The following is a 15133-nucleotide window of genomic DNA, read 5'->3' on the forward strand; positions in this document are numbered from 1 at the left end:
AAAAGAAAACCTAAGTTGGAGGATGCACACTTCCCAATTTCAAGACTTACTACAAAGTTATAGTAGTCAAAAAAGTGCAGTACTGGGAATTCCCTGGTGGTCTACTGGTTAGAACTCCCCACTTCCACTGCAGGGGGCATAGGTTCGATTGCTAGTTCAGAGAACTAAGATTCCCCCATGCTGTGCGGTCAAACAACAACAACAAACCATGCAGTACTGACATAAGGATAGACATATAGATCAATGGAATTGAACAGAGGAACCAGAAATAAACCTCACATATACCATCAAATGATTTTTGACAAGGATGTCAAAACCATTCAATGTGGAAATGATAGTTATTTTAACCATTTTAAGCATACAGTTCTGTGGCTTACTTGCATTCACAATGTTGTGCAACCAAAGAAAAGCTCTGGACCTGATAGCTTCACTGGTGAATTTTACTGCATATTTAAAGAACTAATACCAATCCTTTTCAAACTCATCCAAAAAATTGAAGACAAGGGCATACTTCCTAACTCCACTGCAGCAGCACTCCTGATATCAAAGCCAGAAAAAGATACTCTAAGAAAACTAGAAACCAATATCCCTTACGAACCCCGATGCAAAAATCCTAGCAAACTAAACTCAGCAGCAAATTAAAATGACTGTACACCATGATCAAATGGGATTTATTCCCAGAATGCAAGGATAGTTCAACATACAAAAATTGATCAATATAATACACCATGTTAACAGAATGAAGGGAAAAGAATACACAATCATCTCAAATGGTGCAGAAAAAGCATTTGATAAAATTCAACACCTTTTTATGATAAAAACACTCAGCCAATCAGAAATAAGAGAAACTAACTCAACGTAACAAAGGACAAATATGAAAAAGCCACAGCAAATATCACTGTCAATGTGTAAGACTGAAAGCTTTCTGCTAAGATCAGGAACAAGATAAGGATGGCAGCTGTTGCCACTTCTATTCAAAATAGTATTGCAGGGACTTCCCTGGTGGTCCAGTGGCTAAGCTCCCAATGCAGGGGGCCTGGGTTTGATCCCTGGTCAGGGAACTAGATCCCACATGCATGCCACAACTGAAGATCCCATATGCTGCAACAAAGATCCTGCACGCCGCAACTGAGACCTGGCACAGACCAAATAAATAAATAAATAAATAAATATATTTTAAAACAAATCAGTATTGCAAATTCCAGCCAGAACAATTAGGCAAGAAAAAGAAATAAAAGACATCCATACTGGAAAAGAAGTAAATTTAGCTGTTAGTATATGAAATAATTTCACATGTAGAAAACTCAAAAGATTCCACAAAAAAATTGTTAGGACTAATAAACGAATTCCACAAAGTATCATGTCATTTTTAAAGGGAAAAATATCTGCACATTTTTCCTCTTAATTTTTGCCAATTTCCAGGTATAGAGCTCCAGGTTTATATTTCTGTATCCTCCACAAGGCCCATCTGTTTATTAGCCCATTAAATATTTGCTGATTGAACAACACACTCTTAAAAGGCAATGAGTGAGGGCTTCCCTGGTGGCGCAGTGGTTAAGAATCCGCCTGCCAATGCAGGGGTCGTGGGTTTGATCCCTGGGCTGGGAAGATCCCACATGCCATGAAGCAATTAAGCCTGTGCACCACAACTACTGAGTCTACATGCCACAACTACTGAAGCCCATGCGCCTAGAGCCCGTGCTCCGTACCAAGAGAAGCCACCGCAATGAGACATCAGCGCACCGCACCAAAGAGTAGCCCCTGCTCTCCACAACTAGAGAAAAGCCTGTGCACAGCAACGAAGACCCAATGCAGCCAAAAATAAGAAAGGCCAAACTAACACAACACTGTAAAACAACTACACCCCAGTTTAAAAAAAAAAAAAAGGCAATGAGAGAAGCCATTCCTTCATCTATACTCTTCCATTTCCTATGCTAAGTATCTAAATATTACACTGAATCCATTCTAAAGGTTTTTAATGTTTCTGTTAAGATTATAAATTGGAGTTCTTTTGTGTTTGTTTGTTTTTAAAGCTGAACAGCATGACTTGTGGGATGTTAGTTCCCCAACCAGGGATCAAACCCATGCCACCTGCAGTGGGAGTGCAGAGTTCTAACCACTGGACCAGAGTTCTAACCACTGGACCTCGAGGGTATTCCCTAAATTGAGTTTTTAATGCTCAAAGAATTCAACTGTATTTTTGTTTTCCAAGATCTTCAAATAACACAATAAATCCAAATAGCTATCTACTTTAATTATCTAGCTATCAAAATTAAACAGCCTCATCCAATATACTAGCACACACCAATTTCAGCTATCCTTTTATTAACACCTTAATGCAATTTGTAAGAATTAGCTATGGAAACTCTGCCCCCCCCCCCGCCCCGATTCCAGATTTTATTCATTTGGGAAGAACCATCACTTTCTTTCTCTTCTTTTTTTTAAAAAACCCAACAATGTGATTCTCAGTAAGAATGTTTAAGACTCTCCCTAAGGGGCTTTTCAAACCAAACATGCTACAAAAGCTTACCTCCTTGATAATCACTGCCTTAGTGTGCTATCTGATAGTGGCATATATTGGAGAGGGACAAAAATTAAGAAGCAGTAGTTGTAACTATGGGAATTCCCTGGCGTTCCAATGGTTAGGACTTGGTGCTCTCACTTCCAGGGCACCAGGTTCAATACCTGGTCAGGGAACTAAGATCTGCAAGCAGTGCAGCAGGGCCAAAAAAGGGCCAAGGAAAAAAAAAAAAAGTAGTAGTAGTAACTAAAATTATAAAAAAGTGTAAAGCTTAGACACAAGCTCTCAAGTGTTCAATCACCAAATAAGTATGCTATTTCTTTCTACTTACATTATTCTAATTTAGCATTCAATTAATTTTGAATTAAATTCATTCTAAAATCAAATTTGATACCCTAATTTGGTACATATTAACAGATAATAAAATGTTTTCAAGTTTGATTATAGCTTAATATGCCATCTTAAAACAAAATGAAATTTGATAACAGTTTCAAACAGGCATCCCATTAATTCCATGGATTCTGGTTTGTGCTCAAAGACACAGGAATATTTAACTATGTCAAGGGAGATAAAATGCTTAGATTATTGGAGTTGCAAAAGAAACTATTGCTATTACCTGCTGAACAGCTAGTGTACTGTCCATTTCATCAAAGGATTCATCAGGCCAATTATAGAAATCCTATAAAAAAAAATTTCTTGGTTAAAGCACATACAAAGTTACAAAGGAGATGCAATAATATTAAGATTAACTTCAATTCTTAATAAAGATCCAAAGTTATTACCAGAGAAGAAAAGCCCTCATGTGGCAAGCAATGTGATTATTAGTGAATAAGTTAAAGTAAATTTGTTCAATGTTTTAAATGAACACCAAGATTTTATTTAATTGAACTATAAGTTACATTTTTTTCAACTACAAATCCCTCAAATATGGCTCCATAAACCTTTCATGTATTACTTAATTGATAAGTCTATCACTTTTTTGTTTATGGTGGTTAAATATTTTCCTAAAAGTTATAATAAAAAAAAAACAAAAAACAAAAAAAAAAACATAACTCCAGCCAGCAAAACATAACTACTGAGCCTATGTGCCACAACTACTGAAGCCTGTGTGCCTTGATCCTGTGCTCCACAACAAGAGAAGCCACCACAATAAGAAGTCCGTGCATCACAACGAAGAGTAGTCCCCACTAGCTGCAACTAGAGAAATCCCACGCGCAGCAACGAAGATCCCCAACGCAGTCAATAAGTAAAATGAAAAAATAAAAATAAATAAAAGGAAAACTAATAAGCTGACTTTAAGTTCATCTGGTTGAAAAAATTGGACCAGAACAAAAAATTTTTAAGAAAGAAGAGTATTGAGGTTCTTGCCTTACCACATATCAAAACATACTACGAGGCAATATTAATTAAAATAATGTGATGCTTCTGTGGAAACAGGTTATTTGATCAATGAAACAGAAGACAACATTTAGAAACAGAGGCGTATGTCATGGAATTTAACCTATGGTAAAATTATCACTTCAACAGTGTTGGAAAAGAAATTATTAAATATTGATTTGGAAGAAAATAAAAAGTTAGATGATAATTAAAAAACAAAAAACCAAAAAAACTCCAGGCAGTAAAAAAACTGAATCAGTTTCTACCCAAAAAGAATAGCTAGAGTTAGTAGTAGTTACTACTCCAATAAGTATTATTTAAGACAGACATTATAAATTATAATTCCTATTCCAAATGGTGTTTCAAATTTCTAAATTAAAATATGAGCTCCATCAAAAAAGTAGTCATCTAAATAAAAAACCTCCTTTTAATGGGAATATTCAGACCCTTGCACTGGTTCTGAATTTCTCTATAGATAGTTCAGTTCATAGACATTCCCCTAAGTGGTTAAGAACCTTTCCATTTGACTGCTTTTCAGCGGTTTACCTATACGTCCTTTGTAGGTGTGCAATGTCCAGCACATTGTACTCAATAAATGTCTGGAGAAAGGTGGTGGTAAAACAACATTTTATAACCCTGTATCAATCAACATGGGCAAGTCTCCAAAGGCCATGAGCAAAAATTGGAGCAAACTGGAGAATACAGTGTATGACAACACATAAATAAAAGTTTAAGAAAGTACAAAACATACTTATGAATACAATGCATATATAATAAAAGTATAAAGGAAAGAAAAGGAAAGATAATCACTGTTATTGGCTGGAGTGGATAGAAGACAGAAGAATGTGATACAGAGGGATTTAACTATATTAGTAATGTCCTAGTTCTGAGAGTAGGTGATGGGTAACATATACCTTTTTGAGTATCTTAAACATTTCATATCTTTTTTTTAATAGTTGTCTTATCTGAATGAAAATGAACTAACTTTTATTTTAAAATGTCAAGAAATAAAAACAACTTTCTGGAAATTGTTCTAGGATGTCTCTTCCTAGACATCATCTACATATTATTAGAAAGTAGTTTTAAAATTCTTTCTGATTTGTAGTGAAAAATGTTTCTATTAATACTTTGCCTACTCATTCATTTAAAAAAAATCAAGATAGTTTGTAGAATATTTTACTTTTAAAATATTAGAAGACACATACAGTAATACACAGACAAGATATAAAAAAGTTAATTGGGAATTAAATGTTTTGCCTCACCGTAACTGTGATATACTTTCAACACTTAAAAGAGGAGCCAAAACTCCAGCGTAATGAACGTTCTCATCTAATTCAGGTAAATATCTATTGAAAATTAACTATGTGTGCTTATAACCCAATCCAACCAATTAAAAAAAATAAACAGGAAGATACTCTACCTACTTTATTACAGTTCTAAATAAATCAATTTAAAATAGACTCATTTCACTGAAGGAAATCAATGTGACAGACAAGCGATACAACAGAATGCTGCTTAAGTAGTCCTTTTTTTAAAATCCTAATCTTTTCTGTTACATTTTATTTAACAACTTTGATCTACCACAACGTGGAAAAAAGCAAAGGAGTTTTCTTATATGGGACTTACTGATAACAACATAGCAAACAGGTGTGTTATAATACTGAGTTAAAATCTATGATTCGCTAACCTTTCAAAATTAAGAATTTTTAGACTTCCCAGGTGGCAGAGTGGTTAAGAATCCTCCTGCCAAAGCAGGGAACATGGGTTCGATCCCTGGTCCAGGAAGATTCCTCGGAGCAAGTAAGCCCGTGTGCCACAACTACTGAGCCTGCGCTCTAGGGCCCACTAGCCACAATTATTGAGCCCATGTGCCACAACTATCAAAGCCTGCGCACTTATAGCCAGTGCTCTGCAACAAGAGAAACCACCGCAACAAAGATTAGCCCCCACTCGCCGCAGCTAGAGAAGCCCGGAGCAGAGAAATTAAGACCCAATGCAGCCAAAAATAAAAATAAATAAATTTACTTTTTTTAAATTAAGTACTTTTGAATAAGTAAAAATGGATTATTCTCATAATGTGAGTACAAAAGTCCGCTTCTGAATATAAAAATATAAAAGTTGATCATTTAAAAGAATCAGAAACGATGTTTCCACAGAATAAGAATTAAAGGTATCTGAGAAAAGGTCATTTATAAAGAAAAACTTTGGAAACATTAAAAAGAAAGCATAAATAATATATAAATGATATATAAATTCCAAGTAGTATGACCACAAAATTGCCAATAAAACTGATACGTGACTATAAAAAAAAGGCTTTCAAACTAAACTCTCTAAAATTCAGTACTACCAGCAACTTGTTAAAAAGAAAAAGTCACTAGTGAACTAAGAATCTTATCTGGAGACTGTGTAACCTTGAGCAAATGCAGTCTAATCTCTGGGCTTCAGTTTCCTTATCTGTGACATGGATCTGGGAATGTGTCTGGATCTAAAAGTTCCCTTTGAAAGAACACACTTTCCAAAATTGTGTGCAAGACACTAAAATCTGTTCTCTGGCATACGGTCATAGCTCCACAGTTGTTTCTGGTACCCCCTTCCCCAGCTTATCTCTTTATTTAAAATTACATTTTAACACATCTCTTCTGATTTTGGAATATATACTCAATAGTAAGCCACTTCACCTGGCAGATTAATCAGATGAGGTCTGAATGTCTCTGATTTTTATTACGAATGTGAAGCATCCCGTCTTCTGCAAATCCCAAGAATCAATACTGAAATAAGCACCAACTCACCCCAAGTACTGCCCTACTAAAAGCTGATAAAATTATAATCAGTTCACTCCCTATGCTTCACACACAATATCTAGGAAATTCACAAGGAATGACATCTAACAAGTCACAGCCTGAGGATGAAAACTTGCTGGACCAGAGAACAGCTACGGCGAGAAGTGGTCAAAGGCAAACAGCAGGAGGATAAAGTAAATTATCCACTCCTGGATCCGGTTAGACAAGCTGGATGGCAGAACTCGGGCACGTCACAAGCCAGGTAGGAACTGGAAGCCAGGACGAGGGCTGTGCTTACACCCCTCCCACCCTGGCAAGCCCCGACCCTCACGGAACCCCGGGGGTCTCCACCTGGCCGGCCGCGCCCCTCTGATGCTGGTCAGCTGGGGATCAGGAGAGAGGCGAGAACAAGCAGTCGCTGCTGACAGGCTCGCAGCCCCGGGCCTCGGCGGCCCCCACGCGCCCCTCACACCCACCCTCCAGTCGGAGCTCCGCAGGCCTCGCGGGCCGCCGCCGCCGCCGCCGCCTCAGCCAAACCTAGGGGCTCAGGCTCCGGAAGAGCAGGCCGGGCACCAGTGCCCCCACCCGCCTGTCGCTCCGGCCCAGCCTCCTCTCAGAGGCATCCACCTTCCAGGTGCGGCGCGGCTCGGCACCAAGAGTCCCCTCCCCACCTCCACCAAACGTGCAGAGATAGTACCTGAGCCTTGGTGCCCGGCCTGTTCCGCCTCAGCACTGCCGTCCCCTCCGCCATGACCATAGTGCCAGAGTCTGGGCGGCTGGAGACGGTACCCGGATGTAGGAGACGGCTGCCTGCGCGGGGGCGGGGCGGAGCGGCGCTGTTGGCCGGGGCGCCGGGGAGGGGCGGCTGCTGACGGCACAGCCGTAGCTCGCGCGGGGCAGGTTGGGAGGAACCGGAGGAGTCCCAGAAAGGGCCAGCTGGCGGAGGGAGGGGGACAGAAGAAGGAACAGCCGACGACTCTCGGGTGGCAATGCGGAGGAGCGACAGAGCCAGCCACGGAGGACAAGAGTGGCTGTGAGGGAGTCCGCAGGCCAGCGCGGAGAGCCGCTGCGGGAATGTGCAAGCTCGGCGTAACGCGTTGGTGCATCTCCTTGTTACGTTGGTTAACACTGGAAGGACAGAGATTGCACAATGACGACCGTTTCAGTAAACGCTTGTGCAAGCCAATAACTAGAGAAGCGTAATTCTGTTCCGAAATATGCCTAGGCGTGCAAGCCAGCAGTCTGGGAAAATTCCACAGACCATGCATGAAATCGACCCAATTTCAAATCAGACTCGGGCTTAGAGTGTCAAATGGTATTTTCGCCATCTGCTAACTTCAAAGCCAAGGACCTTTCAATGACGAGTTTGTGTAGATAAGAGAGTCAGATGCCAATTATCTGAGATAAGAGTAGACATCTGGTATTGTGCGTTAAGCAGACAGAGTTAGCTTCTATTTTTTGCGAGTCAGAAGCAGAAGGAGAAAAATGAATGCCCCTTATAGACAGTGGGAGTTGTACATCTTACAGGATTTCACATTTCCTTTGTTGCAAGCTTTAAGTGTTCTCTTAAGTCATGAAATCACAGCAGTGTTGGCAAACTTTTTTGTTGTTGTTCCTGTTCGGAAACCTTAATTTTTGATCTGGGATGAGGGAGGCCTTAGGTTACCAAATGGGAAGACAGTTAAAAGAGTAAACAGTGCGTACAGTAGGGTGATTTCCAAGAGAGGAAAACATCAGATATCCCATCAAGTACACCTGAAGGTATGTTGAGACTGCTGAGAGATATAACGGAGCCTCCAAAGATGGAAGCCAGGAGTGGAGGGGAGGTTGATTAAAATGAGTGAGTGCACTATGAATTGAGTTGAAATTGATGGCAGAGACGGAGGGGGAAATGCACTCACATAATACAAAAAAAACACTAAAGAAAGTCTTTGTAGTTACTTAAAAAATGAGAATTGTTATATTTTGCAACCTTCTCACATAAAGTTAACCTATCTATAAAAAAAAAAAATGAGTGAGTGCAAAGCTGAATAACTGTCTTGACTTGGAATTTTGTTCAAGAGCATTTAACAACGGAAACTTTGCCTTTAAGTAAGGTTACTTCTTTCCGGAAGAGGTAGAGACTGGTAACTTTTCAAGAGTAAGGACAATTCCATCACTACCCCGTAGACGGCAAAAAATTTATTCATTCAGCAAATATTTATTAAGCCCCACTATGTGTTTGGCACTGATGTAAAGTATGAAAAGGCCCCATCCTTAACCATAAGTTGCTTAGAGTCTAGCAATGGAAACAGCTGTGCAAATCACCAATTCTCTTACTAAACAGAGTGGAAATCTAAGACAAGCAGCACCCAAATGTTGCCTTCCTAAGAGAGATATGGGTGGGTCTGTAGAGAGCAGAGTCTTAGATCTGTGGATAACCTCACCCCCACTTACTCCAAGGATTCGTTTAAAATTTCCCAGATTGTGTGGTAGTCCCCTGGCTGTAAATAACAGTTACCTATAGCTGAAGGGGCTCATCTTAATGTTCTAAGTCCAGACAATAATATTTAAGTAATATTGTTTCAGCCCATCTGAAAAGAACAAAAGAAAAGTGAATAATAATTAGGTGTTAAATTCAGGAACAAAATACATACTTATCTCTTTGAAAAGTCTAATCAAGTTGCATTGTGATGTCAATTCTGGCCTTGTTCACAGGAAGAACCTTGTTCTTTATGGTTGAAATGTTTCTAGCTCATAACCTTCACATTTTAATTCCTCTGTCAGTCTGCAGATTATGACTTCCAAACAAAAACAATTTTATAACCACAATTAATTTAGGGGGTGAGAGGAAAAGAAGAAGGAAAAAAGAGCATAATCAGTGCAATAAGTTACATATAATAATTGGTTACTTGAATACTTTGGTTAAAGGAGTAGTCTTTTTAAAGGCAATATGGACAAATGAAAATAACTCTGAACTGAGATTCAGGACTTCTAAATTCTCTTGCTTGTTAACTATAAGACTTTGAACAATCCATCAAATAAAAGGTGGTTTTTTTGGAGGGCAGGGGGGTCTTCCCTGGTGGTACAGTGGTTAAGACTCTGTGCTCCCAAAGCAGGGGACCTGGATTCCATCCCTGGTCAGGGAAGTAGATCCTGCAGCCTCAACGAAGATCCTGCATGTGGCAATGAAGATCCCATGTGCTGCAACTGAGACTGGGTGCAGCCAAATAAATTAAGTTTTTAAAAAATAGGGGGTTTTTTTGGTAATGACACTATAGTGCACAGCAGTTCTTTCCCTCTGCCTCTTAAGAGTATGAAAGTATAAAAGTAAATATTCCTGGAAGTCTTAAAGTTTTAGAAGAAAATATTTTGTAAATCCAAAGAATCATAAGTAATTTCAAAACCATCTATCCAATATGAAATTCTCTTTGGGGAGTTTTAAAATCCAAGTAAAGTAGTGAATGCTTATTGTGTGTAAGTCACTGAGCAAGTACTGAGAAACATGAATAAGATGTATAATCTCCTTTCCTCATGAGGCTTAAAAATCATTGGGAAAGGAGGATATGTAGATTACTGTACTACAAAGCAAAGTGTCTTAAGTCTTAAGCAGCCCCGATGGTTGTCTACTTGCTATCCATACCCCTTCATATGTGTTCTTTGCAAACAGATTTTGATCTTGCTCAGTATCTATCTCTAGCTGAGGGATAAATCCTTGTTGGCCTAAGCCAATGTTTAGTTAAAGAGTGAGCATGTGACTCCATTTTAGCCTGAAGAGATGTGAAAAGACATCTGATGGAGCACTTTGGGGAAAGGTTTTCTTGCTCTTGAGGAGATACTAAAAGAGATGATCTCTTTTTTTCTGCCACAAACCTTTTCAAGCCTGGGGCTGCATCAACCATCTTGGCTTAAGAGAACCCAGTCTAAGAGCAAAGCTGATGCACGAATGATGCATGAAGCAGATGAAATATGCCATAAGGTAGCATTTATCTGAGGAGATGAAGATTTCATTCCAGGCCAAGCAAAATTGAAGCAGCAGTAAAGTGTGGCGATGTACGTTCATAGCTGAACAAATTAGTTGTATATGTAGTTTTATACATTTTCAACATATTTGAAAATTAATTTCTCTTTATAAAAGTTGTTATAGACAAAATATTTTGAATTTATAAAGTTCAAACTTAGACATCTTTGACTACAAATGAGTGAGGTACTGAACTCCCACGGCACTTCATTTTTCTCTCTAGAATATTTGACCAATTAGTGATTGCAGCAGCCAGCTGCCAAGATGACCCCCAGTGATTATTATCTCCTGGTATTTACACCTTTGTGAGGTTCTCTCTCACATTGAATAGGGCTGACCTGTTTAACCAGTAGGATACTATGAAAATGATGTTGTGTGACTCCCGATGTTAGGTCATGAAAGACGTGGCTCCTGCCTTGCTCTCTTAACTCACCTGCCCTGGGTGAGAAAGCTGTCATGTGTGAGGACCCTCAAGTAGCCTATGAGGGAGCCAATGGGGTGGAACTGAAGCTCCTGCCAGAAGTAAGCATCAACTTGCCAGCATGAGTGACTATCTTGGAAGTATAATTTCCAACTCCAGTCAAACCTTTGGATGATGGCAACCTCATTGAAAGACCCCAAACTAGGACCACCCAAATAAGCTGCTCCCAAATTTCTGATGTACAGATACTGTGTGAGATGTCCATTGTTTTAAGCCACTAAGTTTGGGATGATTTGTTATGCGCAATAGATAATTAATACAGTAATTCCTGAATTTTCAGGAAGGGAAGATGTGATCAGAAGAGATGAGTCACAATTATCATTTCCTCTCTTCAACAGGGCATCTCATGTCTTTCATGAAGTTAGTGGCATTTTCTACCTTTATTTTCTAGATGACACCAATCTCTATCTAAAATTATTCTATTAATTTAGTTGTTTACTTCTGCCTCCCCCATTTTATTCACTCTGTATCTCCAGTGCCTAAGACAGTGCCTGACATATGTCAAAAAAAAAAAAAAAAAGATTTAAAAATACTATAACAAACTGGCCTTTTGAAATGACAAGCCAGATAAGTACTCGTTGATTGATGTTTTTTCCAAGTCAAGTCTCCAGGCTAAATGAGACTAAAAGGGCATTTTGTAAGAGTTCAGCTAAATTCTTAAAGAACTACACTTAATCTATAAGAAGAAAGGGTTTGGATCCATTCCTTATCTCTTATAGCAGGAAAATCTCCAGATAAGCCAGAAAAAAAAAAACTTAAAACCAAAAGCTATAAAAAGACCTAAAGAAACCATGGAAGAACCTTTAATATTAGAGAAGACTTTTCAGAGTTTGAAATAACCAGAAACTAGAATGGAAAACATTTATTTATTCAGCTATACCAAATGACTTCGTGCAAATTCAAAGCATAAACAAAATCAAACCCAAAATGATAAACTGAAAGAAAAAATTTATCACAAAGAAACAATTTCCCTGATAAAGATCAAATCATAAAAGGCCAGTCACCCAGTGGAAAAACAAGCAATAGATATTAATAATCAATTGGAACAGTTAACAGTAAAGAAAAGAGATGTCTTTTAAAAATATGAGATCCTCGCCCTCATTCATAGTGATAAATTAAAATTATCATCTTGGCAAAATGAAAACTGTATTTCTGAGAGTGGGAAAAAATCAGCAGTCTCATACATTGCTGGTAGGACTATTGACAGAGCTTCTATGAAGGGCAACTTGAAGATGTGTGTGTGTGTGTGTACATAGATAATTAAAGTCCACATACCCTTTGACATAGCAATTACATGCCTAGCAGTTTATGTTACAGATATAAAATTTATGCACAAATTTTATTTATTGCAGAAGTGTTTCTAATAGCATAAGTTTAGAATTTTAAATACCCATAAATAGGAAATGCTTAAATTTTGGTTCATCCATATAATGAAACATCATACCACTATAAAGAGAATGAAACTTTTATGTACTTTATAGATTAATTCCAAAGACAAATTGTTAATCCAAAAAAAAAAAGCAAGGTGCCAAATGGTGTGTATGGAATATTTTATTTTTTATGAGGAAAAACGAATATATATAATACATATATATATTTCATATGCACAAGATACATATGTATACACACACACAAACACATATGTATACCTAAAACTCCCCTGACAGGAAGAATATAAACTGTAACACTAGTGCCTCCAGGGATGGAACTTTGTGGCTAGGGCACAGGGATGGGAAGGACTCTTTTTAGTGTATATCCTTTTGAATTTTTAACTATATACACGTTATCTAGTTTTAAATAAAAGTTTAAGGAAAAAAATAATAGGCTTGACTCAAAATGTTGAGACATCTAGTGCCCTCCTTTTACAGTTAATTCTTAAACTAAGAAGAGTTAGATGATTTGTCAAATGTCACATAACTAGTATGTAAGCAACAGAGGATCCAGAGCCTACATTTTTTGTTTTTTTTTTTTAAATTGGGGTATAGTTGTTTTACAATGTGGTGTTAGTTTCCACTGTACAGCGAAGTGAAGTAGTCCCCTGTGCTATACACAGAGCCTAGGTTTGATTAGCTCTCACACAGATTGCTTAAGGGTAAATAAAAACATTTAACTAGTCTTCACATAAATAAATAAAAAGTTCAAAACTCCATTTTGGTGTGGGTACAGAGAAAACAGCAATGAACTTACCGGATGAGGCATGCCTTGGTATCATGCTGGAGAGCAATCTGGCAGTCCTTACTGAGAAGCTTAAAAATGCTTACAGCCAGGTAAGTGCATTGTTGAGAGTACAGGGAAGAATTGATGTATCAGATATCAAACTTAAATATGAAAGTTTATATTTATATTGAAAACACTGTGATGGAATAGAGAGATCAATGGAAGACTATAAAATCCAGGAATATGTTTATTTAAAACCTTCACGTATGGTAGAAGTGACATCTCAAATTTGGGGGCAAGGAGTGGTGTCCCAATAACATTGACACAGGATAATCACTGGTTAAAAGAAAAAAAAGTCAGATACATATATTATACACTAAAATTATGGGTCAGTGAATTCCATTTCCAACAGAAAAAAATGTACTAGAAGAATGAGATTTGACTAGCTAGAAATAAAAACTGCACATCAAATTAGGCAGCAAATGTGACAAGTTAATACCTCTATTATATAAAACCTTATGATCCATATTAATGGGAAACAGTTTGGAGGATCCTTAAAAAGTTACAAATAAAACTACAGGGGCTTCCCTAGTGGCGCAGTAGTTAAGAATCTGCCTGCCAGCACTATTTACAATAGCCAGGACATGGAAGCAACCTAAATGTCCATCAACAGGTGAATGGATAAAGGAGATGTGGTACACATGTACAAAGGAATATTACTCAGCTGTAAAAAGGAACGGAATTGGGACATTTGTAGAGACATGGATGGACCTAGAGACTGTCATACAGAGTGAAGTTAGTCAGAAAAACAAATATCATATATTAACACATATGCAGAATATAGAAAAATAGCACAAATGAACTGGTTTCCAAGGCAGAAATAGAGACACAGATGCAAAGAACAAACATGGACACCAAGTGGGGAAAGCAGGGGGGTTTGGGGGGGAATGAATTGGGAGATTGGGATTGCCATATATACATTACCAAAAAAAAAATCAAATTGTACACTTTAAATATATGCAGTTTATTGTATGTCAACTGAATCTCAATAAAAGTTCTTAAAGAAAAAAAAAAAAATCCAAAGGAAAAAAAAACCAAAAAAAGAATCCACCAGCCAATGCAAAGGATATGGGTTGGATCCCTGGGCCAGGAAGATCCCACATGTTGCGGAGCAACTAAGCCCATGCATCACAACTACTGAGCCCATGGTCCCGCAACTACTGACGGCTTCACGCCTAGAGCCTGTGCTCCCCAACAAGAGAAGCCACCTCAATGAGAGGCCCGAGCACTGCAACCAAGAGTACCCCCTACTCTCGGCAACTAGAGAAAGCCCATGTGCAGCAATGAAGACCCAATGCAGCCAAATAAACTAACTAAATAAATAAAACTACCATAGTTCTATTCAGCAATCTCACTTCTGAGTATTTATATAAAAGAACTGAAATCAGAATTCCAAAGAGATATTAGTACTTCCATGTTAATTGTAGCAGTATTTACAACAGCCAAGATGTGGAAGCCTAAATATCCATCTACTGGATGAATGAACAGAGAAAATGTGGTATATACATACAATAGAATATTATTCAGCCTTAAAAAAAGAAGGCAATCCTGCAATATTTGACATGGAATGAACCTTGAGGACTTTAAGCTAAGTCAAGTCAATCACAGAAGGACAAAGTACTGCATTCTACTTACATGGAATACCTAAAATAGTCAAACTCATACAAGCAGAGTAGAATGGTGCTAGGGACTAGCGGGAGGGGAAAATTGGGAGCTGCTAGTCAACAGGATAAAGTTTCAGTTAAGTAAGATGAAAA

General features: G+C 38.1%; 1 protein-coding gene across 2 annotated transcripts in view; it reads right to left on the reverse strand.

The window, feature by feature from the left end:
• LOC130858171 (MOB-like protein phocein) overlaps window positions 1-15133 on the reverse strand; it is a 39886-nt gene that overhangs the window by 19826 nt on the left and 4927 nt on the right. The window contains exons 1-2 of one of the 2 annotated variants that reach the window (XM_057744155.1): window positions 7376-7513; window positions 3138-3200 (exon numbers count right to left, since the gene is read on the reverse strand). In XM_057744155.1, the coding sequence (XP_057600138.1) occupies window positions 3138-3200; window positions 7376-7435 (123 nt within the window). In that variant the 5' untranslated portion in view covers window positions 7436-7513. Of the gene's footprint in view, window positions 1-3137; window positions 3201-7375; window positions 7514-15133 lie in introns of those variants that run through there. The other variant, XM_057744157.1, reaches the window with a different exon arrangement.

Source organism: Hippopotamus amphibius, chromosome 8 (assembly GCF_030028045.1).
Source record: "Hippopotamus amphibius kiboko isolate mHipAmp2 chromosome 8, mHipAmp2.hap2, whole genome shotgun sequence".
NCBI lineage: Eukaryota > Metazoa > Chordata > Mammalia > Artiodactyla > Hippopotamidae > Hippopotamus > Hippopotamus amphibius.